Source organism: Suricata suricatta, chromosome 3 (assembly GCF_006229205.1).
Source record: "Suricata suricatta isolate VVHF042 chromosome 3, meerkat_22Aug2017_6uvM2_HiC, whole genome shotgun sequence".
Lineage (NCBI taxonomy): Eukaryota > Metazoa > Chordata > Mammalia > Carnivora > Herpestidae > Suricata > Suricata suricatta.
The window spans coordinates 36,342,094-36,369,934 of record NC_043702.1 but is presented as its reverse complement, the minus strand read 5'-3'; the positions used below and the strand labels follow the sequence as shown (position 1 = coordinate 36,369,934).

General features: G+C 39.3%; 1 protein-coding gene across 2 annotated transcripts; it reads left to right on the top strand.

The window, feature by feature from the left end:
• The first annotated feature begins 415 nt into the window (after positions 1-415).
• On the top strand, positions 416-22,339 carry COQ10B (coenzyme Q10B). Of its 2 annotated transcripts, XM_029934156.1 has the most exons (6): positions 543-629; positions 1,870-1,964; positions 5,830-5,979; positions 11,466-11,658; positions 19,440-19,541; positions 21,309-22,339. In XM_029934156.1, exons 3-6 carry the CDS (start codon positions 5,855-5,857, stop codon positions 21,474-21,476), a joined length of 588 nt encoding a protein of 195 aa, XP_029790016.1. In that variant the 5' UTR covers positions 543-629; positions 1,870-1,964; positions 5,830-5,854; the 3' UTR covers positions 21,477-22,339. The 2 variants fall into 2 exon arrangements, with proteins under 2 accessions (XP_029790015.1, XP_029790016.1); XM_029934155.1 differs by lacking the exon at positions 1,870-1,964 and having other exon boundaries at positions 416-629.
• Positions 22,340-27,841: the final 5,502 nt, after the last annotated feature.

Sequence of the window (27,841 nt, the reverse complement as noted above, 5' to 3'; positions counted from 1 at the left end):
GCCAGGAATGATGGCGGTCCGACTCAGCACTCACCGGTTTGGACAGTTACGTAATGAACACACAGAACCTCGAGCTTTTTCCCGCCCTTGGGCTGGGCTCACGTGCGGAGCCTCGCGACCTGAAGCAGCGCCCAAGACAACGATGGCCGTTGGCGAATCCGGAGAAGAGTTCTAGCGCGGGAGGTAAGGTGAGAGGTCACGGTCAGTCTTACGTAAGAGACGCTGAGCGCGCGGCTGGAACTGGCGTTCACCCAGGGAAGAGGGGTGTGTCAGGAGGCCCTGCGCTCCCTTTGATTGGCTGGAAAGATGACGAGGCGTTTACAGTCGCCCTCACGGCAGCGGAAGCTTGCGTCAGTTATGCGCTTTCGGGGTGGGACGAGAGGGCGTGTCTGGCGGCTCAAGGGGCCTGTCGATTGGTTGGAAGGTGCGGGAGCCGGGCGGCTCCACCCGCCGCAGGAGGGCGGTGCCCGGGGCCAGGTCCCGGAGGTGAGGACCGGCTTCAGTGAGACGATCATGGCAGCTCGGGCCGGACAGAGGGCCCTGAGAAAGGTGGTTTCGGGATGCCGTCCAAAGTCGACAGCAGCGGCCGGAACCCCGGCTCCAGCGCAGGGGCCTACCCGGAACATCAGGTAATAAACAACAGGGATGCCGATGTGAGGGTAGCCTTCGGCCCCGAGGTGCTGAGTTGGGGGACCGAGGAGACTTGGGGCAAGGTAGATGTATTTCCGTGTCTCCAGAGGATCTCCTGCTTTCGGCATTTGAGGGATTCAGGCTTTGCGCCCATCACCCCGGGCCGAGGTTCACGGGCCTGTTCCAGACGGCCCGTCTGGGTTGGTGGCTTGCTACCATCGCGAGAGGTAGTGAATCATCGGCGGAGCGACTTTAGCAGCAGCTGATCGAGCAATTTGGCCACGGGTAACTTGGTGCTCTTCCGGTCTCCTCCCCTAACGCCGGCTGCTGTTGCTGCTCTTTTATCTTTGGGACACAAGAGTGACTAGCTGCCCTGGCTGTGGGAGTTTGTGGCCGGGCGGTGAGCCCCCTTTTCTTCCAGCGTGCCAACTCGCCTGACGTACTTTTCCAGTTTGGGCGGTGGGGGGGGGGGGGTCTTTGCTTCCACCCTTCGGTGCTTACAAAACTAAATGTAGCCATAGTAGGGGACCTGGGGTTTTTTTTCTCTCCACTCGACTGTAACTTAGAGGTCCTGTAACCTTGAACCAGCCTTGGATTTTCCTGATTGGCAGGTGGAGACATGAATGATCCCATACTTCCACCAATTAGTTTCCTTTTACTGACGACTTTGTAATAAATTAATGCTCGAAAATTAAAGTTAGTGTTTAAAATGTATTCAGTGGTAAACAGTACGGGATGAAGGGAGAAAGCACAAGCGCAAATATTGAACTCCAGGAATTTAGATTTAAAGAAGAATTTTTCAAGTATCCAACCCCTAGCCGATTCTAAATCCTTTTCAGTAAATATTGGTTGGAACCGAATTAAAATAATCTCATATTTAGATTTAGTCCTGCTAAAGGAAATAACTTGAGAAAGTAGTTCTAATCAGTTAGTTTTAAGAAAAATAATTGTTTTAGTGATCACATTAAGGTTTAAATTACAACACAAATATTTACTGTTTATAATAATGAAGAGGGAGGCAGTTTATGAGATCATTTTTAGGCGGAAGCATTAACATAGATTGTGGCATTTATTATGGTAGAGTGAGATATAGTATTGGAAGGTTAGTAGCAAAAAACTGCCCTTCCTCTGATTCAGTTTTGATTTCATGGTTTAACGATATATATGACTGTATGGCTCTTTCTTACAGCTAAAGGCGTTATTCTTTCTTTCTGTCTGTCTTTCTGTCTTTCTTTCAAGACGTCATTCTTGATAGTGTGTGAAAATAAATGTGCGGTCCAGGGCTTGTAACCATAGAAACCATCAGGAAAACAATTAGCTTGCTTTAAACACAGGTATTTCCTTTACAATTGTAATCAGATTGTATAAGGGTGTGTGTGTGTGTGTGTGTGTGTGTGTGTGTGTGTGTTTTCTTTTGGGGGAGGTAAAGGGGGAGGTTGGGGCCATGGTATTACATAAACTTGATACAAAATTCAAAATCATATACAGTGAAAAGCTTCATAGGCAATCAGTTCATCTATTTAGGAACAACGGTCTTTTTTAAATAAAGGTTTATCTCAGAGATGCTGCCGTTTCTGATAATGATTTATCAGAAAATTATTAATCAGTGTGTTCAATATCTTCTGATAGTAGGTGACAGAGTACACAAAAAGTGGGGAAAATAGGTAAAACTGTTATAACAAAGCCCTCTAAAGAATGTCCTAGAAAGGAAACAGGTGATCAGGTATTTTGTATACCAGATTTGGTTTGTAATCAACTTAGCTAACAGATCCTAAATTATTTTATGTGGCTTCTTTTTTTAAAGGGAGAAGCTGTGGTACCTGGGTGGCTCAGTCAGTTGAGTCATGATATCACTAGTCGTGGGTCCAGGCCCCACGTCAGGGTCCATGCTAATGGCTCAGAGCCTGGACCCTGATTCAGATTCTGTGTCTTTCTCTCTCTGCCCTTCCTCTGCTTGTGCTCTGTCCCTCTCAGTCTCTCCGAAATGAATAAACGTTAAAAAAAATGTTTTTTTCTTAAAGGGTGAAGCTAAATTTATTACCGAATTATGTTATTTACTCTGAGCTGCTTCATTTAGCAGAGTAACTGTCATTCACTTACATTGGTATAATTCCACTTTTTTTTTTTTTATTCTTGAGTGAGAGAGAGAGAGAAAGCCAGAGCGTGAGCAGGGAAGGGGCAGAGAGAGAGGGAAACATCAATTCCGAAGCAGGCTCCAGGTTTCTGAGCTGTCTACACAGAGCTTGCTGTGAGTTCTAATTCACAAACTGGGAGTTCCTGACCTGAGCAGAAGTCAGAAGCTTTACTGACAGAGTCACCCAGATGCCTCCTTATTATCCCACTTCTAAGAAAACTCTATAGGCTTACTCTTAAAAAAAAAAAAAAAAAAAGCCTTCGTTTATTTCTTTATTTTGAGAGAGAGAGGAAGACACAGGATCCCAGGCAGGCTCCATGCTGTCAGCGCAGAGCCCAGCGTGGGACTCTGTCCCCCCACCCGTGAGGTCATGACCCTAGTGAGATCAGGAGTCAGATGCTTAACTGACTGAGCCACCCAAGTGCCTTACAATAGGATTATTTTAACATTATCTCTGCCTTTAAAATAAGATTTACATAACTAATCATATTTTTAAAGATTTTTGGAAACACTTAACATTTTTATTGTTTCTAGATAAATTTATCTAAATTGGTAATGTATTTTTCTCTCTAGGAGATGAATTTATCTAAAATCTCCTTTGATTAAAAAAATAGAGATATCTTTAAAATATGCTCTTACCATCATTATAAAATCAAATACCACTTGTGATGTCCTAGAAAACCTAGAATTCCCAAAGCTATTTTGTTTTGCAATATTATCCCCATTGTTCACATATTGAAGTGTTATTTACAGTTGGATGAACAATTTTAAAGTCGTAAAAGGGGCCAATAAGTTCATCTATATAGTTTGTATGTTTGATTCTTTACCATTACATTTGAGAAATAGTCATGCAGTGTTTAACTTAACCATTTTCATTGACCTCTGTTTCATTGTCTGGAATAAGACCACCTAATTTTTATAAAGAGTATTATTGTTCACAAGTTCTTTCTTGGAGCACCTGGGTTAGTCATTTAAGCATCTAACTTCGGCTCAGGTCATAATCTCACAGTTTGTGAGTTTGAGCTCCACGTCAGATTCTGCTGCCAGCACAGAGCCCACTTCAGATCCTCTGTTCCCTCTCTCTGAAAAAATAAATTAATTTTTAAAAAAAGAAATCTTCAAAAGTTCTTTCTTGTACTATGGAGCTTAAAGTTGTCTCCCTCCTATTGGGCTTCTTTTTTATATTTTGGAACCATATCCTCAGGTATCATCACTATCTTCTGGCTAAATATTCCCAATTTCTTCAGCTATTCTTCGTTTAACTTGATTATTTCTTCCTCTCCAGCCAAATTGTAGGATGTCTGTCCAAAGAAATTTATTTATGTATAAATCCTATTTTGTAAAGCAAAGTTTATGTATGATAATCTAAGGAGATTTCACCAGGCCATCCATTCCCTTTTTTAAAAATAGTTTGGAAGATTTGATCTAATGAAGTAGCACTCTTTTACTTGGAATTCTTCAGAAGCTTTTCATTGAGGATAAAATCCAAATTGCTTTATCCTGGCTAATAATTCTCAGCATGACCTAGCTCCAACCAGTTTAATATTATTTCATGGTACTCTCCTGGCTTGCTATACTGCTGCTACACTGTTAGTCTTCTTCGGTCTGAAGATACTGCCAAGCTCTTTTCCTACTACCTGAAGTGCCCCCTCTCTACCTCCCCTCCTTCCATATACTACACTCACATATACTGTGTGTGTACGCACACATACATTTATTGTGTACATACATACCTATTTCTCTTTACATGGCTAACTCCTTCCATTGTGTCTCAGCTGAATATAACCTCAGAGGACTTCCTAGACTGCCCTGTCTAAAGGAGCTCCTAATTACATGACCCCAACCCCACTTCTTTTGAATCCTCAACTACAAAGTAATCCTCATACAGTTAATTTTTATTTTTACCATTATATCCCTAATGCCTAGCACAGAACAAGATCTCAGTAAGTATGTGAACTAATACATGAATAGTAGTATAAAATAGTTATGCAATAATCTTATTAGGGAAAGGAAAAATATTCAGGTGAAAAAAGTGTATCAGGCATCTGTATTTAGAAGTACCCAAATAATTAATATTCTAATTTCTTTAACATGTGTTTTTACATATATGCATTGAAAGGGAGACTGAAAGGTAAAGGAGTGTACAGCAACAGTCCTGAGAGGGCCCCTAGATCTCCAATCTCAAGTCTCAAAGTAGATCAAGAATTAAGAAACCTGGGGCACCTGGCTGGATCAGTCGGTTAAGGGTCGTACTTTGGCTCAGGTCGTGATCTCAAGGTTCTTGAGTTTGAGCCTGTATTGGGCTCTGTGCTTATAGCGCAGAGCCTGCTTGGGATTCCCTCTCTCTGCCCCTCCCCCACTTTTGTGTGCACACTCTCTCTTTCCCTAAATAAATAAATAAACTTAAAAAAGAAAAAGAAAAGAATTAAGGAACCTCTGTGGATCCAGCTGAGAAAACAACCTGGATAGATGAGTTAGAAAATAGATGATGAGGGGCACCTGGCTGGCTCAGCCAGTAGACCGTGAGACTCATGGTCTCGAGGTCAAGAGTTCAAGCCCCACATTGGGGATGTAGTTTACATTAACGAAGAAAGAAAGAAAAAAATAGATGATGAATATTCTAGCAAGTGTATAGGAAGAATATGTTGGAATACGTGACTGTAGACTGAAAGTCAACTTTCTGGGAGAGATCCCTTTTGTGTCAGGAACTTCTAACCCAAACTGTAAGCTGTTATTTTCAGTTTTCTTTATGATGCTTAATAAATTTTTTTCCTGCATGCCTGTGCATGCACATGCACACAACTCTGCATGTGTGTGAGTGTGTGTGTGTGTGTGTGTGTGTGTTTCAGGAATATTCTAAAGTTGCAAAGCCTTCCAAAAGTGTGATAGTCTGGCTCACATGGTGGACCATGCAACTTCTGATCTCATGGTCATGAGTTTGAGCCCCATGTTGGTGTAGAGATTACTTTAAAAAAATCAAGTGTGATAGTATTTTACAATCTATAATTTGTGTTTCCTCTTAATTTTCAGTGCCATTCTAAATCAGGTAATTTTTGTCTTTTTAGATATTTAGCTTCCTGTGGTATACTGATGAGCCGAACTCTTCCACCACCTACCGTAGTTTTGCCTAAGGAGATATATGCAAGAACTTTCTTCAGAATTGCTGCGCCATTAATAAACAAAAGAAAAGAATATTCAGAGAGGAGAATTATAGGGTTTGTATAAAATAATAGTTCTACTAAAAGAGCATGTTCACAACTTTCTTATATTGTGACCTTTTTTTCCTGGATTTTCTTCTTACAGACTAAGCTCTGATTTTTCTGGATTGGCCATACCATAGCTTTCACTGTTTTATAAATCTGTGTTGAATGAACATAATTATATGGTGACTTTATAGGATAGATTTAAACCTTGACACATAAAGGAAGTAACTGAACTGTTTATGACCTGAATTTTTGTACACTGTCCCAACATTAATGATACATTGGGCCCAATGTTTTTATATAGCTTCCTCACATACATGCGTGCATAGATAAGTCACATACAGATGTGCTGACAGGCTCCTATCACCTAGAGTGTAGGTTGGCAAGTTTTTTCTGTAGAGGGCCAGAGAATAAATTTAGGTTTTGTGGACCATACTATCTCTGTAGCAACTACTCAACTCTGTCTTGTAATTGTAGCCCCAAAGACATAGTGCTATCGACAGTAGTTAATAAATGGGTGTGGCTATGTGGGAATAAAACTTTATTTACAAAGCCAGGCACTAGGCCAGGTTCGACCCCTTATCTAGAGGCATACACAGGAGAGAATACAGAGACTGCAGTTCTGCCAACCAGAAATATGGCATCTGTTCATAGGGCAGTTTCTACAAGGGGGTCTTCATTCCCAACAGGTTATTAAGTATTACATGAATTCTTGTAAAAGTGCATTTCATGAATTTTTTCACTTGTTTTTTCCTTTCTGATTTTTCTGTAGTAAAGGACTTTCAGCAGACTCCACTTTTGTCACTGAAATTACCTTTATTACTGGCTGAGTCACTGTGTTGGTTAGGGTAATGCTAGCAGCCATATAGGTAAAACATGAAAGTTAATTTCTTCCTTATGTAAAGTTCAAGTGAGTATTCCCCATCTATGGGCAGCAATTTAGGAACCCAAGCTCCATCTAACTAGTGCCTTTGTAATTCCTTAGTCCTCAGAGTCTCTTGAAAAGATATACCTAATTCTAAACCATATTGATTTGGAAGGGATTATTGGAAAAAACTAGTTTTTTCTCTTCTAAATGTAAGAGAGGTACTGGGACTAATAGCCTCCTTTTTAATTAATTAATTTATTGTTTACTTTACAGCCAAGTTAGTTAGCATATAGGGCAGCAATGATTTCAGGAGTAGATTCCTTAATGCCCCTTACCCATTTAGCCCATCCCCCCTCCCACAATCCCTCCAGCAACCTTCTGTCTGTTCTCTATATTTAAGAGTCTTTTATATTTTGTACCCCTCCCTGTTTTTTATATTACTTTTGCTTCCCTTCCCTTATGTTCATCTGTTTTGTATCTTAAATTCCTCATGAGTAAAGTCATATGATATGTCTTTCTCTACTAATTTCGCTTGGCATAATACCCTCCAGTTCCATCTACATAGTTGTGAATGGCAAGATTTCATTCTTTTTGATTGCTGAGTAATATTCCATTGTATATATATGCCACATCTTTATCCATTCATCCATTGATGGACATTAGGGCTCTTTTCATGCTTTGGCTATTGTTGATAGTGCTGCTATAAACATTGGGGTGTATGTGCCCATTTGAAGTAGCACACCTGTATCCCTTGGATAAATACCTGGCAGTGCAACTGGGATGTAGATAGTTCTATTTTTAATTTTTGAGGAACTTCCATACTGTTTTCCAGAGTGGCTACACCAGTTTACATTCCCACCAGCAGTGCAAAAGAGATTCTCCTTCTCTGCATCCTTGCCAACATGCCAACATCTTTTGTTGCCTGAGTGGTTAATTTTAACCATTCTGATATGTGTGAGGTAGTATTTCATTGTGATTTTGGTTTGATGAGTGATGTTAAGCATTTTTTCATGTGTTGCTTGATTATCTGGATGCCTTCTTTGGAGAAATGTCTATCCATGTCTTTTGCTCATTTCTTCACTGGATTATTTATTTTTTTGGTGTTGAGTTTGGTAAGTTCTTTATAGGTTTTGGAAACGTACCCTGGTATGTCATTTGCAAATATCTTCTCCCATTCTGTCGGTTGCCTTTTAGTTTTGCTGATTGTTTCCTTCGCTGTGCAGAAGTGTTTTATTTTGGTGAGGTCCCAATAGTTCTTTTTTACTTTTGTTTCCCTTGCTTCCCGAGATGTGTTGAATAAGTTGTGGCTGAAGTCACAGAGGTTTTTGCCTGCTTTCTCCTCTAGGAGCTTGATGGTTTCCTGTCTTACATTAGGTCTTTCATCCATTTTGAGTTTATTTTTGTGTGTGGTGTAAGAAAGTGGTTCAGGTTCATTTTGCTACAATCTTTGTCCAGGTTTCCCAGAACCATTTGCTAAAGAGACTGTCTTCTCTTCTATTGGATATTTTTTCCTGCTTTGTCAAAGATTAGTTGGCCATATATTTGTGGGTCCATTTCTAGGTTCTCTAGTCTGTTCCATTGATCTGAGTGTCTGTTTTTGTGCCAGGGAATAGTAGCCTTCTGATGAGCTTCTTCTTCCCAGCAAGAACACCATGTAAAGTGAGCCTAAACAATTGGATAGATAGATATCTTTGCCAGAGCTGGTATCAGTTAAAGAGAGACATGGCAATAAAAAGATAAGTAGTGAATTGGTCTACTTTTTTTTTTTTTTAATGTACATTAATTTTGAGAGAGCGTGTGTGTGAGCAGAGGAGGGGCAGAAGGAGGGGGAGAATCCCAAGCAGGCTCCACACTGCCAGCACAGAGCCTGATGTGGGGCTCAAACCCAGGAACTGTGAGATCAGGACCTGAGCTGACAAATACTAAACCAACTCAGTCATCCAGGTACCCCTGGGTACTTTACTTTTGAATCACTATTAATATCTTCTTTTCACTGTGTACTTGGTATTTGATAGCTATTACTGGGTACTTCATATTTATTGTTTCATTTAATTCTCACAGTAGCCATGTATATTAGGTGGTGTCATTCCCATTGTAGAGATGAGGAAACTGAAGCTCAGAGAGATAAAGTACATGAAGTATGATTCCAAAGATTATAAGATGATTTTTTTCAACATATTTACTTATTATTATATTTACTTATTATTGCTTATTCTTTCTCAGGCTAAAATTATTTTTATTACTAATTAATGTAATCCAGTGATCTCCACCTTATCTTTTTCCCCCATATTTGATATAAACACATATTAGCTACTTAGTTTATTAAGTCCTTATTAAGCATTGTGAAGTATGGCAAAATGATTTCACTTAACCCTCAAAAGAACCCTGTAGAGGTACTTTTCAGTTATGGATGAAGAACACAAAATTGAGAGGTTAACCAGCCTACCCAGGGTCATGTGACTTACTATGTTTTCAGGTTGATATTTGAGCACAATCCTTTCTGACTATGTAGTCCATCCCCTTGACCACTATGCTATATGTACTGCTTTCTTAGTTGTTGTAGACTACTTTTATTACAATTAAGTTCCAGGCTACAAGGTTTCATACTTCTTCATGTGACTTACTCTGGCATTTATTTCAAAGTAACTGAAAAACTAGGTTGGTAGGGTTATTTTCCCTCCCTTCTGCTGTGGGCCTCATTTCATGGTCATAAAGATTAATTTAAACATTTATAAAGACTCATTCTCTCTTATTCCAAAACTTGCCTTTTGTAATTTAGATTGGGATCATTTAAATTACTGTATAATTTTTCTTTGTACACTTTTCACATATTACTGGCCACGGGAAAGAGGCGTCCTCCCTGCCACTGGAGGTGCCCACAGTTTCTTCAGCCACTCCAGGCTTGGGCCCTGAAGGTCCTGGGGGTGGCTGGACACCTTGGGCATGTTCCCATCATCTGGGAGGGGCACTGGGTAGTTGTAGGGCATGGCCTGGTTTATTGTGACCATGTACTTGTTGAAGGGATTGAAGAGGGGCAGAATTATAGTCACAGCCATCATGGTCTTGGTGGTGGTCTAAATTCCTTTCATTATTTTGAGGTGAATTATATTTTTTAACAGTGTTGAGTTTTTATAAGAATAATATGTATCTGGCTCTCATTATTCACTCATCTTTTACCTGTATCCATAGACTGTTGTTGTTTCTGTTTGTTTGTTTTCCATTTAGGGCCTTAAGGTTTTTTGTTGAATTTATTTGTAGGTATTTTGCAATTCTATGCTGTTGTATAATTGGTTCTTGTTACTATAGGAAAGGTATTTATTTTTAAAGTTCTGTAACAGGTTACCTTACTGAATTCTGAATTGCTTCTCTTCTGAACTGATAGTCATATCACCTGCCACCTGATAGTCTTGCTTTATTCTTTTCCATACATATGCCTCATATTTCACACTCTTATTTACTTCAGCTAATACTTTCAGAACAGTGTTACATAACAATGATAATTAGCATCTTTGTCTTATTTCTAACTCTAATGAGAATGCTTTTGGTATTTTACCATTTATGGATAGAATCACAGTTTTTCTTCTTTTGGTTAATATGGTTGTAATATCATTTTTAGTGTTAAGCCACCTGTGCATCTTTAAAAGGGTTGCATTTTTTTGCTAATGGTTTTTTAAATGTATTTCTGGATTTTATTTGCTGATAATTAGAATTTTTGCCTGAGTAATCACAGGTGACATTGTTCTATAGATATTATTTTTTATGTTCTTTGTCAGATTTGGTTTGATGGCGTGTTATGCTGGCACATAAAAAGAATGAGAGAGTCCCTTGGTGTCCTAGAGTAGTTTCTTCTTTATTTTTTTAATTAGAAGAATACTACATACTTTTATAAAAACCTAAAAATATAGAAGAATATGTACTCAGAGAGTCTATCTTTATTCTTACTTCTTTTTCTTGAGTTGAAACTGTTTTTTAATCTGTGTTCTTCCAGGGCTTTTAAAATATATTTTTATTGCACATATTCTGTTACCACAACAGTTTTAGGAAAAAATAAACATCAAGTATTTAAAAGTTAGAAATAATCATATTTATTTATAATTTTTCTTAAATGAATAATAGAATTACACATATCCTGCCTGCTTTGTAATGTGTTTTTTTCCATATAACAATATATTGTAAACATCTTTGCTCTAAAGTATATATTTGATCTTAAAAAAAAATAAACTTAAAAAAAGGGGGGATGTCCAGCTGGCTCAGTCAGAACAGCATGCAACACTTGATTTCAGTATTGTGAGTTCGAGCCCCACGTTGGGTGTAAAGTTTATTAAAATAAATGAATAAACAAACTTTTAAGTATGTATATGACTGTAATTCTTTTATTTTTTAATTACTTTTTAAAAGTTTATCTATTTTGCGAGACAGTGAGTTGGGAAGGTGTAGAGAAAGGAGATAGAGAATCCTAACCAGGCTTTGGACTGTCAGTGCAGAGCCTGATACAGGGTTCAATTTCACGAACCACAAGAGTCAGATGCTTAACTGACTGAGCCATCCAGGCGCCCCTCATTTCAAATTAAAGTATATGTATGCCATATAACTAGGTGCAGTTAATACCTCTCCTTTTTTTTTTTTCAAGATATTCTATGCAGGAAATGTATGATGTGGTATCAGGAATGGAGGATTACAAGCATTTTGTTCCTTGGTGCAAAAAATCAGATGTAATATCAAAGAGAACTGGATACTGCAAAACACGATTAGAAATTGGGTTTCCCCCTGTGTTGGAGCGCTATACATCAGTGGTTACCTTGGTGAAACCACATTTGGTCAAGGTAATAGTTTAGATTTTTGTTGTTTTTAAATCTTTCCCAAATGTTGATTGTATCAAGTGAGTTAAAAGTATAATAGCTTAAAAGAATCAGAGAAGAAAGGAGAAAACAAATGATTTCTTACGTTTTCTAACTGTGCTGTTTTATCCAATATTAGTGTTTTCTTTCCAAATAGAAATTTGACTAGAATATGGAAATAAAGTTTCCTCTTTTTTTTTTTTCACTTGAGGACTACTGCCCCTTAGGAAAGATCGGACCACACATGTAACAAATGTTTTAATTTTTGCACTAGTTATTTTTTAAATTAAGGAAGGAAAAGTGGTGAGAGGATGAAAAAAGGTAGAGAAGATATAAATGAGAATATAAACCCTGTCTAGGTCATACTGCCATTTGGTTACTGAAGTGCCACATACTGTAACGCGCGTTCTGTTGGTCATCTTCCTTGTCAGAGGAGAGTATCTGTATAGAAAAGGTACCAAGGCTTAAATACACAAAATGGCAGAATTCCATAGAGTTCTTTTGAATTCCTAGAGTTTGGTGGCTGAAGACTTAAAGTTTAGTTGTGTTTTATGCCCACCAGATGCCATTTCTGGTAACTGGCCAGTTAGTCTTCATCAGCTCATTGTTAGGCATTAAATGAGGTGCAGCCCTCATATCAGAGAGTATACTGTCCAGGGAGGCTAAGACTTTGGAGTCCACCCTCATCTTACTCTCAGAACTTGAACTCCAAGTAAAAGGGCTGTGCCTCACTCTGGGACTTTGCCATTATGAATATTTCCACCTATATGCCTTATAGTTTTGGAGTTTTTTACTATTATACTTCACTTCTTCTCACATTAACTAACATTTATTAGGCTCTTTGTAGTGCTTTATTTGAATTACTTGTTTAGTCCTCAGAACAGCCATTTGAGATTCACTGCTCTCCATTATACAGTTGAGCAAATTTAAGGTTTAGAAGAGTTAGATAACTTACCCAAGGTTACAGATCCAAGACTCTAGCTCAGTCTTTCTGACACCACTGAATATCTATATAATCTTAAAATGTTTTTCTGTTCCCTGACCTCAGTCTCTCTTTTTTTAAATGTTTATTTATTTTGAGAGAGAGAGAAAGAGCATGAGCAGGGGACTGGCAAAGAGGGGCGGGGGGAGAGAATCCCAAGCAGCCTCCATGCTGTCAGCACAGAGCCCAATGTGGGGTTTGATCTCACACACCGTGCATGACCTGAGCCAAAATCAAGAGCTGGATGCCCAACTGAGTAAGCCACCCGGGTGCCCCTGACCTCAATCTCTTATAACTTAAATCCTCATATTATGCTATATCTAAGTAAAAGAACTCTTGGGGAAAAAAATAACGCTCAGTTTTCTCCCCCTGGCTTTTTTTTTCCCTTCACTGGTTTCTTTTTATTTTATTGAAGTATAGTTGACACACCTTTCCTTGCTTCTTAATATATACAAGTTTAAGTCTGCTTTATTTTTGCATGCACACACACACACACACACAGAGATAATACTAAATGTTCAGGTAATACCTTCCATCTTCAAGTTCCATGAATATGAAGTACTCCGTATAGTACTTACTATGCAGCCCTGTGCCTTTGCATACTCCTCACTTTTCCCCCTGTAATGAACTTAACTCTTTGCCTAGTAATCCTTCAAAATCTAGCTGTCTGGTGTTTCTTTCTCCCTTAATGTAAATAATCAGTCCTACTTTGGTGATTCTTTAGTGTATGTGTTTTGTTTGTCCTTTCACTCTGTAATTTAGTTCTTCATCTGATTTCTGCTTGACAAGGTTGAGCTACTGGAGTGGGTGGAAGCTCTTCTTTTTCATCTTTGTGTTTCCTTAGCACCAATACTACAATGATAGGAGTCATGAAAATCTTTGTGCTTAAGTTCTCACGACTGTCTTCTTGGATTATTACAGATCCAGAGATGTTTCTCATAATCTTGGTATCTTTTAGCACTGCCAAGGAGAGAGGAAACTGTATTAGAAAAAAAAATCTTGGGGTGCCTGGGTGGCTCAGTCGGTTAAGTGTCTGGCTTCAGCTCAGGTCATGATCTCATGGTTCATGGGTTCAAGCCCCGCATCGGGCTCTGTGCTGACAGCTAGCTCAGAGCCTGGAGCCTACTTCAGATTCTGTCTGTCTCTCTCTCTCTGACCCTCCCCTGCTCGCACTGTCTCTCTCTGTCTCTCAAAAATAAAAAACATAAAAATAAAATTTAAAAAAATTATTTAAAAAAATCTTTATAATAACATGTATGAAATGATCATTGCTATCTCAATTTTATGAAGCTTAAGAAAATTAAGAACCTTATGCAAATACACACTGTATGTGTCAGATTCCAAAGCTATTTTTCCATTAAAATAAGCTGCCTCATAGGGATGCCTGGGTGGTTCAGTCGGTTGCATGTCTGACTTCAGCTCAGGTCATGGTCTCATAATCTCTCAGTCTGTGAGTTCAAGCCCCACATTGGGCTCTGTGCTGACAGCTCGGAGCCTGGAGCCTGTGTCTGATTCTGTCTCTCTCTGTCTCTGCTTCTCCCCTGCTGACGCTCTGTCTCTCTCTCTCTCTCAAGAACAAATAAACATTAAAACAATTTTTTTGAAAAGATATATTTGAGCTTAACACACAACTATATGTGTTCAAATTTCAGTTGTCCCTGGATTCACGTTTTGGATTTCAATATCTCATACACACATGTGGTATAGAATAAAAATCATTATAACCAAGGAAGCAGGAAAAGCTGTGTGACATTTTCTGTGAATCACTAGTTGCCCTGTGATGTGTCACTAGTTGCCAAGTATGCCTGTGATATAATTCTACTGTACATGAATCTATAATGGCCAGAAGCCCTTGGAAGTTTTCAGCGGATTTAATATAGGCAGCCGTTCACTGAATCTTACTGCCTGGGTCACAATATAAAACTTTGTATGCCATAGTTTGTATGGTCTGGTTCAGTTCAGTGAGAACAGCTAGTTGTAGATCATCATCATAACACCTCCTGCTGTGGTCAGCATCTCTGCTGTTAGGAATAGTCCTCTGGCAATATTTAAACACACCAGTAAAAATCTGTGAGTCCTTGGGCTAGATGACTGATATGAGTACCGCACTGCCACAGTTTGTGACAAAGCAGTTGGAGGGAGGTGGTATATTGTGAGTATTCCCAGTAGCAGTTTTCCCTTCATTGTTAAGTTGCCTATAAGCATCTTAATTTTTTTTTAATGTTTTTATTTAGTTTTGAGAGAGAGACAGTGTGAGCAGAGGAGGGTCAGAGAGAGAGGGAGACACAGAATCCGAAGACAGACTCCAGGCTCTGAGCTAAGCTGTCAGCACAGAGCCTGATGTGAGGCTTGAATCCACGAACCGTGAGATCATGACCTGAGCCGAAGTCAGATACTCAACTGACTGAGCCACCCAGGCGCTCCAAATTTCCTATAATGTGATTGTAAAGAAGAGTAGAATATATTACCTTTAAGTTGGATAACTGGAATAATAAGATTTTATAATAAACTTTTGATGGTGTTGAAATTAGATGCTCATTAGTGAACTACCTATAAAACCAAACTCTTTTGGGCACCTGGGTGGCTCAGTAAGTTTCACATCTGACTCTTGATTTTGGTGCAGGTCATGATCTCACTGTCACAAGATTGAGCCCTGTATCGGGTTCTATGCTGGGTGTGGAGCCTGCTTGAGAGTCTCTCAAAACAAAACAAAACAAAACAAAACAAAAAACCATTTTCACTTCACCCCAATGACATAACATAATGTGACTAAATTTAGCTGTTAAAGTAGTTAGCTGAGGCGCCTGAGTGACTCAGTCTGTTGAGCATTCAAGTCTTAATTTCAGCTCCAGTCATGATCTCATGGTTGTGGGATCAAGCCCTTCATCGGACTCTGCACTGAGCATGGAGCGTGCTTGCTCATGCTCTCTCTCTAAAATAAATATAAAGTAGTTAGCATTTTGATGACTATTATTTTATCATGTCTAAATAGATTTTATTTTATCATCCCTTCCCCTAAATAAAGTTTTGAACATGCACTGTTTTCCACCTTAAAAATTATAATATTTTCTTTTATGAATGTGAAAATAGAGCATTTCTTTATAAATGCTTTTTAGTATGGATGCAATTGATCTTTATAATGATCCTACCATGTTTTCATGTGATAAGGAACTCAGAAGGCTTTAGATGAAGTGAGGAATAAACAGCAAATATATTTTAAGCTCTTTGGCTTCCAGTTTGAACTATTTGTGGAGATATGGTCAGATATAGTAAAATAGTCCTGCATTCTGTGTTTAGGGAGGCAGAAGCTAGGGAAGAAAAAATACACTTTGGGGAAAAATGTTTATCTATGCAAGTCCTTTTGCTAGTCTGTAGTGTATAAGCTCAGAGCAGGGACAGTCTAAAGTGTTGAGAGGAAGAAGTTAACAGAGAAAAGAGGTAGAGGGGCTTAATCATTTATTGGTCCCAGGCTTAACTGGGGAGGGATGTGTTGACTTTGAAACCAGGATTTAAAAGATGGTTTGCTGCTGAGGGAAAGTGATACATATTCTTTTTTTTTTTATTTCAACATTGTTTGAATCAAGTATTATAGCTGTTTGAAACAGGAAATTTTAAGAATATTGAATAGATCAAAGCAAGGATTAATTTATTAAGATAGCCTCTATAGGTAAAACTTTCATTATGTGGATTTGAATTCCATTGTAAATTTGCACCAGACTGAACACTGTCTCAGCCAAAATTTTCTCCTTAGTGTTTAGAAGCCTGAACAGGTTTTCTTTCAGATTAAAAGAAAGGGGTGGGGGCAAAAGCTCAATAACAAAACCCTATTAGCTTGACTTTGGGTATGCTGAATGCACCTTGGCCTAAGTCACCACTATCTCCTGTAGAATTTCAGATAATGAAAGCAAATTCGCCTCTGGCAAAGAATTGTAACCTAGGTGAGATGCAAATTTGCAAACATTTCATCACTTTGGTGTGACAAAGCAACATTCCCTCCAGGTAGGTGCTCTGTTTCACTCATCAATATTGACTGAAAGGCAGAGAGACCAGTTTGCAGGTCTCTAAGACAGATTACTTGATTTTACTTCCTTAAAATATCAAGCTAACAAGATTTTATTATGTCAAATGTTTGTCTAATTTCCAATGTGAAAAATTCTTAAGATACATTTATTAAAGTCTCATTATAATCTGTGAAGATAGATCACAGACAAAAGAGATATAAGACAGTGCCCCTAGCAAAATTAACCCTTTGGATTTTTGATTCCTAGTGTACTTTGTGGAAAGGAGTAAATGGAACAAGTTTCTCCCATAAGAGGATTTCTCAGACAGCCATAACCCTTATCAAATGAGTTTAGATGAGCTAAACAGCCAAGGAGTTCACCAGCAAGTTCTTTCCAAATCTAAACCTCAGGATGCGCTGGGGCAGGCCCTAGCAACCTGCATTCTGTTGCCATCATCAGACTTCTTGGGTGTCTGGCTATATTCAACATGAAATTAAAAACACTTTAAGTTTTACACCAAAATATAGACTTTAACTGCAAGTATACTTTTAGCTTGTTTTTAAATAAAACATTTAGGGGGGAAAAATCAAGTTTGAGACACAATAACACTTATTTTGGCAAGATAGCAACCAAAACCTAAAAAGCACAAGCTACTAAGTATCTGCATGTAAAGGCATCAAACAAACCATATTATCAGGAGAAAATCCATGATGAACAAAAGATACAGTATGCCTAAACATTTGAAACTGTAATTAAACCCTAATAAGAGTTGAAAAATTATGCTCCGTTTTTGCTAGAGATTAAGTGCACCTTTTCCTGCTTCCGCCCAATAAAGTCATAGTTTACTACATACTAACACCTGAGTTTCAGAATTTTCTCAGTATAAAGCAACAGCTACATACACATACAATGCTTATTTGTTAATGTAATCATCCACCTGGCTCATCCAGTGTCATGTGACTCCAAAGACTACACTTTGGGGTAAATATACACGAACTGAAGAAACACAATTCAAGTTTCAAAATCTCTTAAAATTATTTATAGGACACTCAGGTCATTTTTACTTCTCAGTAAGATAAAGATGTCACACTGCCATTTAATGATCAGTCCACCTTGGCATGGGAAGAATGTACATTACCAGATGCCAACGGGAGGGACTGAACACTCGAAGTACTTATTGGCTGATGAAGATAATTAGAAGCTCATGTTTACATTCAGCTGAAGACAGCTTTACAGTCTCAGCACTAAAAGGCTCCAAGAATCCTACCAGGTTAATGATGGTGCAGTATTTTAAGGAGGAGCCATTTCAGCTTAAGTCATTCAGAGCCAAAATCTTAAGAATGATCAAAATCAAATCTTTATTAAACTGTATAAATGTGATCCAAATGTGTCCACCACTAATTTTTCAAAAAGAAACATGCTATAAATAAGCAAACTATATCTGCTCACTGATATGTATATGGACTCCCTAGATGTCTTATTGGGCTTAATTACAGACCACTCACAGCAATACATTTTTAGTAGAAAGTGTAGCATGATGTTAAGCCATTTTAGCTTTTCACATACATGTTGCACTTGTGGCTGATGATGCAGAAAGATTTGCAGCATTACACTGTTAAAGCTGGGCTGCACCCACCCCTTTAAATGGCAAGCGATCCATATTCTTGAGGTCAGTTGTCTTCTAGTGTGAAGTCCTAGATATCATTTTAGGATAGTAAGTAAAGTAGCTGAACTTCATTCAGAGTTATAACCAGTCCTGACAATAGACTAGTGACTCTGAATCTGGCCACCATTTTTCACATTGCAGGAGGCAACTCTTTTAGTGGCTCTGAGTCAGCTGCCTTTTAATGAGGCAGAATGGGAACCATCAAGATGCACTATACATAGTAAATGCTAAGTATTATGCTTTGGTGTGTACATACACATATAAAATAAACATGAGCGCTGAAGAGATTAGATGTTAGAAAGCAGTGGATCTGACACTGGTCAGGGTCAGACTCTTAGGAAAACTAGAACCACAGATGCCCTTAGAAACAGAATAATGAGTGAATGTAACTGACAAGAAAAAAGTTGTTGGGCAGGAAAGAAGTTAAAATTTTACTTGGGGGGGTGCCTGGGTGGCTCAGTCAGTTAAGCATCTGGCTTTGGCTCAGGTCATGATCTCATCGGGCTCTCGTCGGGCTCTGTGCTGACAGCTAGCTCAGAGCCTGGAGCCTGCTTCAGATTCTGTCTCCCTCTGTCTCTGACCCTCCCCTGTTCATGCTGTTTCTCTCTCTCTCTCTCTCTCAAAAAATAAATAAAAAACATTAAAAATTTTTAAATATTTTTTTAAATAAAATAAAACTGTACTTGGGATTTGTGCCAGATACCTTATCAATATTTTAGCTGTATCATAATAATATAAAGTAAGTATTCCACTCATTTTATAGATTTAAGGAAGCATGATACTGGGTATTAACTTGTTTAGGATTACTTATAAGTGGCAGAACTGGAAATAAACTTCAAAAAAAATCACTCCCTGTTTTTCTGCTTGAAGAGAAAACTCTTAAGCACAGTAGGTGTCAGCAGTGAAAGTGAGAACTGATAATCTTGGGGATCCCAGGAGGGAAGAAAATGGCATATATTGGCAAGAGGTCACTTCCTGTTACCAAGCTGAAGATGAGATGTTCTTATCACCTATGGTCTGACCTATAAACATATTTTAAAAAGAAATCATCCTCACTTGTAAATTCTGGACAGTCCAAATGATATTTCACTGTGGTTTTATTTTTTTTTTGTCCTAGGCATCCTGTACCGATGGGAAGCTTTTCAATCATTTGGAGACTATTTGGCGTTTTAGCCCTGGTCTTCCTGGCTACCCAAGAACTTGTACCTTGGATTTTTCAGTAAGTCTGTGATACAGTCCTTAGTTTGTTCCAAATATTAGTTGAAGTTTAATATAGAAAGAATAATCCATTTATTAGAACGAAGCTGCCATAATTAATCTTAGGTGCATAATGATTACTGAAAGACATTTTCAGAAAATCTCAAATTTCTGAGTATTGAGTACCTTTTTCTGCACTAACTTTATAAGAAGGAATACTAATGAATCTTTCTCTTTTTCTGTTCTATTTCTTGAAAACTTGAATAGTCATTCCTTCTCTATTTTCAAGTTTTTACAGGTCCATAGAGTATATGACACATATTAAGACTTTACTAACAGCCTAAACACTAAATGGAATCTACACATTGATTTCTACATCTTATGGTGCAGAGATAAAGAGCAAAGGGGGAAAATTGTTTTTAATATAGGGACTATGGCATTTTCTTGTTCCCATTACCTTAGCTATAGAAAACTTAAAGCCACTATGGCTTTTCTTTGCCAACAGATAATACATGAGTTGTTCTCTATATTTGCAACTCAGACATTGCATTTCAAGAAATAGCCATAATGTTTTTAAATTTTTTTAATGATTATTTTTAAGAGGGAGAGAGACACATAGAGTGCGAGCGAGGGAGGGGCAGAGAGAGAGGGAGACACAGAATCCCAAACAGGCTCCAGGCTCTGAGCTGTCAGCACAGAGCCTGATACAGGGCTTAAACCCACAGACTCAAGATCATGACCTGAGCCAAAGTTGGACGCTCAACCAATTGAGCCACCCAGGCGCCCCCGAAATAGTCATAGTTTTCATGCTGCTGTTCTCAGCTCTTGAGTTGATTTCATGAAAAAATTAGTGGACATTAATGGGACAGTTGGGGAAATTTGAATAAGGCTGTGTAGATTAGATAATAGTGCTACTATCTAGTAGCCGTAACTCTCTTTAATTTTCTGGCTTTAATAATTGCACTGTGGTTCTATAAAACATTAAAATTGGAAAATCTGAGGGTGCCTGGGTGCTGTAGTCAGTTAAGCATCTGACTCTTGATCTGAGCTCACGTCATGATCTCACAGTTCATGAGTTCGAGCCCCACAATTGGTTCTGCACTGATGGTGTGGAGCCTGCTTGGGATTTTGCCCCTTCCCTGCTTATGCTCTCTAAGTAAATAAATAAGCTTTTTTAAAAAATGTATTTTAAATAGAATCTGGGTAATGGGTGTATGAAAAATCCTTGTAGTATTTTTGCAGCTTACAAATTTGAAATTACTTCAAAATGGAAAATTAAAGCAATTTTTAAAAAGTCAGTGGATATTTGGTTCTTATAATACTCTTTCTCAAACCACTTGCCTTGACTTCTGTCTTGAAGAGCTATAAATAGTTTTCTCCTCTCCTGCTGCCTCTTCTCATAGGAATACCTATCAGAAGGGTTATTTCCCTTCCGTATTTCCTTTTGGGAGATAGGATAGATCTAAAAGGGGCACATTAAAAAGAAGCCAGACCAAAATGGTATTCATTCAGCAAAGCTTTTTTCCAGTTTTATCTTTAACTTAACAAAAACAGATTCTTTGTTCTGAAATGAAACTCACTGGCCTTGTTTACTTAGGCTTATTGTGCCAGTAGCTTATTGTGCTTACTGTGGAAAAGAAGTCTCCGTCTGGTGAGGGGTAGGAACAGTCTCCTCTGGATATGCCCATACAGCTCTGCCTCACAAGCCGGGCAGCCCGTTTCACAGTGTGAATACCATTACATTGACTGAAAGAAAGATCCTCCTAAAATAATTAACATTTTCCTACAGATTTCTTTTGAATTCCGCTCCCTTCTACACTCTCAGCTCGCCACACTGTTTTTCGATGAAGTTGTAAAGCAGATGGTAGCTGCCTTTGAAAGAAGAGCATGTAAGCTGTATGGTCCAGAAACAAATATACCTCGGGAATTAATGCTCCATGAAGTTCATCACACGTAAAGGGAAAAAAGAACTGGTCACCTGTTTGTAACTTTAGTTTATTCACTTGTAGGAAGTGCTTTTATCATTTGCTTTCAGAAGTTCGAAAGCATTTGTTAAACCCAGATTTGATTATAAACCTACACCGTTGAGAATTTGCACTTGGAATATGGAACCACGTGTACACAGAATTCAATCAAGTGTAATTCAAAGTGATATGTATATTAGTACATTTACAATAATGGGGTGTCATCACTCTTAACCAGAAATTGAAACTGTAAATTTAAACCGTATAATTATGACCTTACCTGAAGGGGGTTAGTTGAGATACTCACACAGTATGTATCGTATTAACCATTATCACCTTTAAGTTATTAAATTCAGACTATTTATAACTTATTATCATAGGTCCTGCCTCTTGGCTTAGGATATTTGAGTAATCATCAGATATTTAAAGTAGAAACTTTACTTTAAAATACTGTTAATGAAGGTTCCTTGACACTTTTCTTATTTTTAAATTGTTCGTATTTGTACTAGGTAATTCAGTGCTATATGTAGTGAGACTGACTCCCAGATTAAACAGTGACTATGGTTTGGTGAGTGGTCCAGAGCTTGAGGCTACTTTTCTTGTAGTTTGCAGCCCTCTCAGGTACTCTGACTGCTTTTTCAGTAAGGCTGATTACGTGTCAGATTTTGTCTACTGCGGTGGGTAACATATGAAGATAAGTTGGTATATGTCTCCAGCACCACGCATCCCTATTTTCTATTTATTTGTGTATTCACTTGCAATAATGTATTTCAGACATATTTTTGTAAACAAATCAGTGTCTAAGGACTGAAGTAGTAACTTAATAAAGATAATTTGTTTATTTTTTGTATTGTTATTGAAATCCTATTTTATTTCAATGAGTATTTTACATAGACATAGTAAAGTTTAATTGTGGCACTTTATGAAACAAATCTAGGCAAAATCCAGTCTTCCTTTAGTCAGTGTTGATCTTCTTCCCTCCTTTCACTCCACACCCAACAACCCCCTTTGTATTACCTTTCCAATAAGGGTGCTAATTATTTCCTCAGATCAACAGGAGATCTCAATAATTAGTTCGCTACCTAAAAGCATGTTTGCATCAATTTTTTCAGTAAATTTGTTGTGAGTGCCTACTGTGTGCTGGTTGTACAGCGGTGACTTGCTCCTACAGTTCACTCATGGAACTGGTTGTGGCTTCACACAGGTACTTTCCAGAGTATCTGCAGTTTGTATATAATTGCCTTTTACTTTTTTTTTAAATTTTTTTGTGTCTGTATTTTATTTTGAGAGAGAGAAACAGAGAATGAGCAGGCGAGGGGCAGAGAGAGAGGGAAACACAGAATCCCAAACAGGCTCCAGGCCCTGGCCTGACGCAGGGCTCAAACCCATGGACTCTGAGATCTTGACCTGAGCCGAAGTCGGACGCTTAACCAACTGAGCCACCCAGGTGCCCCTACAATTGCCTTTTAAACAAAGTGTTTTTATTTATTTATGTATTTATTTTTCAAAATGTTTTTAAAATGGCAGAGATAAGGTCCAGATATTCTTTTTATCCCTGTACATAAAACTTTTCTTTTGATGGAAATAAGAACTTGTACTTTACCACTACTCCTATAAATACCATAGATAAACTCTCAGGTTCAGAATCTGACTTAGTGGTTGGGATCTAACTGCACTGGTGTTATGAGTATGTGGAAAGTATTTTGGTCAGGGAGCCCAGGAATACACAAATAATGCCTTGATCTAGCCATCCGTCTAACCCATGAGGTTTCCCAGACAGAGTCAGAACCCAGATTACAGTAAGCTGTAGAGAGACCAGATACAACATACCCAGGTGTACTGGCCCCAGTATCTCTGCTCTTGTGTTTGCTTTACCTAGTATAACACTCTGGAGGCCATGACCTGTGCACTTGTTTGTCATCAAGGAAAACAAGACCCTTATAAGCTTTCTAAATTTTTTAAATTTTTTTAATGTATGTTTATTTTTGAGAGAGGGCAACATGAGCCGGGGGGGGGGGGCAGAAAGAGCGGGTGACAGGATCTGAAACAGGCTTTGCGCTGACAGCAGAGAGCCTGATGCGGGGCTCAAACTCCTGAGCTGTGAGATCACGACCTGAGGTGAAATTGGCTGTTTCACCAACTTAGCTACCCATGTACCCTTGGTTGGTTTTCTTCCCCTTAAGTTTGTTTATTTTGAGAGAGAGGGAGAGAGAATTCCAAGCAGACTCAGGCTGTTAGCACAGAGCCCAACTCGGCTCAAACCCATGAACCATGAGATCATGACCTGAGCCGAAATCAAGAGTTGGATGCTTAACTGACAGCCACCCAGGTGGCCTATGAACTTTTCTTCCTTTCTTTTTTTAATGTTTATTTTTGAGAGAGAGAGAGATTGCAAGCAGGGGAGAGGCAGAGAGAAAGGGAGACAGGATCTGAAACTGGCTCTGTGCTGACAGTCGAGCGCAAGGCGGAGCTCAACTCCTCAACCCTGAGATCCTGACCTGAACCAAAGTCAGTTAGTTAACTGAGCCACCCAGGTGCCCCACCCTATAAACTTTTCTTGAAGTGACATCTGGTCATTGGACTCCTAGGGGAGGACTGATGGGATAGCACTGCTAGAGAAGGTTTTTCTATCTGTGGAAAGCAAGTTGGAAGAGAAACGGTCTTTGCCTTGGTTTTTGCCTGATTGCGAGGACATGAATTTTGCAGCTACATGTGCTACCTTCTCAGAGAAGAGGTGGTAATTCCAGAGAAGCCAACTCGGAGAACTCTGACGTCAAGTGCTAAACGAACCCACCTTGTACTTGTCGACTTTGTCCTCCCGGTAAAACAGACCTCGAACGTGTCGGAACTACTCAAAGTTCAGTTGTTGAGTTACTTGCAGCCACCCCTGTACCCTCCCGTCTGAAGTGGTTGTTCTTAGGCTGTTCTGCAACTGTAATCCTAGGGCTCCTGTGCACTCAATCTAGGGTTCTCCTTCCCCTCTCTGGGGCTCCCTATATCTTGGATCTTGGGCTAGTTTTGATTTACTTTCCAAATGTTGAGGAAATAAACCCTTTAGTGGTTTCCTAAGAAAAGGCAAGTGGGAGCTAAAGTTTTGGAATCCCCGAGTGTCTGAATATGTCATTGTTTTATATTCACACGTGAGTACAGAACTTTACATTAAAAGTAATATCCTTTCCCTCCTTCTCCCCAGTGTGAAGATATAACTTCATTGTATTCTGGCATCTAGTACTATTCTTGAGAAGTCTGATGCCACTGTTATTACCATTTCTTTGTAAAGCATCCTTTTTTTGGTCTCTGGAAGTTTTTATTTTTTATACTTTTTAAAAAAATGTTTATTTGTGAGAGAGGGAGATAGTGTGGGAGGGGGAGGGGAAAGAGAAGGAGACACAGAATCTGAAGCAGGCTACAGGCTCTGAGCTGTCAGCACAGAGCCCGAAGTGGGGCTCAAACTAACGAACCACGAGATCATGACCTGAGCCGACATCAGATGCTTAACCAACAGAGCCCCCCCTCTGGAAGCTTTAAAGTCTACTCTTTATCCTGGGTAGTCTGAAATTGCTGTCCAATTGCCTGGGCCTAATTGTGCTGGGCTCTTGGGAGGGAGCCCTTTCCTTCATTCCTGAGGAACTTATTTCAATTATTTGTTTATTTCCTCCTCCCCATATTCTCTGGTTCTATCATTGAGGTGTTCCTAAGTAATTAGACATTCTACCTCTTGTATTGTCTTTAAAAAAAAATTTTTTTTAACCTTTTGGAGCTTGTGGGTGGCTCAGTCAGTTAAGCATCTGACTCTTGATTTTGGCTCAGATCATCATCTCAAGGTTTGAGTTTGAGCCCGGTGTTGGGCTCTGCTAACAGCCTGAGTCTATTTGGGATTTTCTCTCCCTCTGCCCCTCTTCCCCACATGTGCTCGTTCACGCACGCTCTCTCTCACTCTCTCTCTCTCTCAAAATAAGAAAAATTATTTGGGGGACACTTGCATGGCTCAGTTGGTTTGGTTAAGTGTCCAACTCTTGATTTTGGCTCAGGGCATGATCTCATGGCTCATAAAATCAAGTCCCACATTGGGCTCTGCACTGACAGCATGGAACTTGCTTGGGATGCTCTCTCTCTCTCTCTCTCTCAAATTAAGGAAGCAAACACCTAAAATAATAAATAAAAAATATGTTAAGTAATCTCCACACCCAACATGGTTAACAACCCCAAAATTAAGAGTCACATGCTCTACTGAGCCAGCCAGGCGTCCCTAGTATTAAATCTTTGTTTTTCCTGTCTTCTAAGTTTTTGTTCTGCCTTTTAGACTTCCTCAATTATCTCTTCCAGCCCTTTTCGTTAATTTTACATTTGCCAGTATTAATTCCCAGCAATTTTTTTAATTTAAAGATTTAACTTATTTAAAAAATTTTTGAGAAACAGAGCAAGCGCAGGAAGGACAAGGATAGAGGGAGACAGAATCCCAAGCAGGTGCCACGCTGTTGGCACATAGCCCGATGTGTGGCTGGAACTCAGGGACCATGAGATCATGGCCTGAGGCAAAATCAGGGGTCAGCCACTTAACCGACTAAGGCACCCACCCAGGCGCCCCTATTTTTAAAAAAATTTGAGAGAGAGCGTGAGCGTGCCAGCAGGGGAGAGGGACAGAGGGAGAGAGATTCTCAAGTACACTCAGCATGGAGGCCAACCTTGATTGCAGTCAATCTCACTTCTGGGAGATAATGACCTGAGCCAAAATCAAGAGTCGGATGCTTGACTGACTGAACCACCCAGGCGCCCCTCCATGAATGCTAATTGTTCCCTTTTTTTCCTTTTTAATGTTTATTTTTGAGAGAGCACATGCAGGGCAGGGAGAGAGCAGGAGTCAGGTTCTCAAGGGAGCTCTGCGCTGAAAGCACAGAGCCCAGATGTGGGGCTCAAACTCATGGACCATGGGATCATGACCTGAGCTGAAGTCAGACGCTCAACCTACTGAGCCACTCAGGCACCCCTAATTACTGTTCTTTTACAGCTTCCTTGGTTTATGGCAACAAAGTCTTTTAACATATTATGATTTAAGTTTCCCTTAGGTCCCTTATGGTTTTTGTTATCCTCCTTCATGTTGAGGCTTAATGGTTCTTGTTTTTCCAATATCTGAAGGATACTAAAAAGCTTATTGGCATTAAGGTAGAGTGCAAAGACTAGTTTCACTGTAAGGTGACCAGGTGAGACAGCCTTTTCATTGGGGGACTCGCAAATGGCAGAATCTCGAGGTCTTTTCTGTTTTTCTACATGATTCTGTTTCTTGTCCCAGAGAAATATGGGGGTGGAGAGGAGCAGAAATTCCTAGCTGCTAGCATTCTGTAAGATTAGTGGCAGAGGGAAAAGGTAATTTCCCAATCCATTGATTTCTCCAGCTGCACCTTTCAGAGGGTTTTACAACTGCCTCGATCCAGGCTTAGTTCATTCCAGGGTACCTCTTAGGTTCAGGAGCTTCTCTTCAAACCTGGTATAAATCTGGGGTCTCCCACTTAATAACTCTTGAGACTTTGTATAAACTACTTAACCTTTCACAGCCTGTTTACATTACGTGTAGCATAGGTTTAATAAGTAGTCCCAATCAAGACTGTTGAGTTAATGCAGTACTTAATTTAGTCCAGTGTCTACTACAGAACACTTTTTTCCTCTTCTGTGCTCGTCTTTTCTGCTGGTCATTCTAATAATCTTTTAAAGTGCAGGTGTTTCTCATCTCTTAACGTTTTCGTTAATCACCAGCTTTGGATTCGGTGTCTGTCTCTACCCCTGCCCTGTTCACGCTCTCTCAGAAATAAACATTAGGGGTGCCTGGGTGGCTCAGTCAGTTAAGCGTCTGCCTTCAGCTCAGATCATGATCTCACGGTTCGTGGGTTTGAGCCCCGCATCAGGCTTTGTGCTGACAGCTAGCTCAGAGCCTGGAGTCTGTCTTCAGATTCTGTGTCTCCCTCTCTCTCTCTGACCCTCCCCTGCTCATGCTGTGTCTCTCTAAAATAAATAAAAACAGTAAAAAATAAAAAATAAATAAACATTAAAAAGAGCTTTAAAAATTGTTTTTGTTAATTTTACTTATTTTTGAGAGACAGCACAATCAAGGGAAGGGCAGAGGGAGACCCAAAATCCGAAGCAGGCTCCAAGCTCTAAGCCGTCAGTAGAGAGCCTGACCCAGGGCTTGAACCCATGAACTAAGATCATGACCTGAGCTGAAGTCAGATGCTTAATGGAGTCACCCAGGCGCCCCAGGCTTGGCCTTTAAGATAATAAACTATATATACTTTTTCTCTAAGATTTCTCTTTTAATATTGGTTTGCCTTTTGGTACTTCTGTAGCCAAAACTACATTCTAGGCA

Bases quoted from the DNA above. Each gene is read 5' to 3' on its own strand.
- COQ10B (XM_029934155.1), top strand. From the start codon at position 514: ATGGCAGCTCGGGCCGGACAGAGGGCCCTGAGAAAGGTGGTTTCGGGA. The intron at 5,980-11,465 runs GTTTGTATAAAA...TTTTTTTTCAAG, and splicing joins TCAGAGAGGAGAATTATAGG to ATATTCTATGCAGGAAATGT. The intron at 19,542-21,308 runs GTAAGTCTGTGA...ATTTTCCTACAG, and splicing joins CTTGTACCTTGGATTTTTCA to ATTTCTTTTGAATTCCGCTC.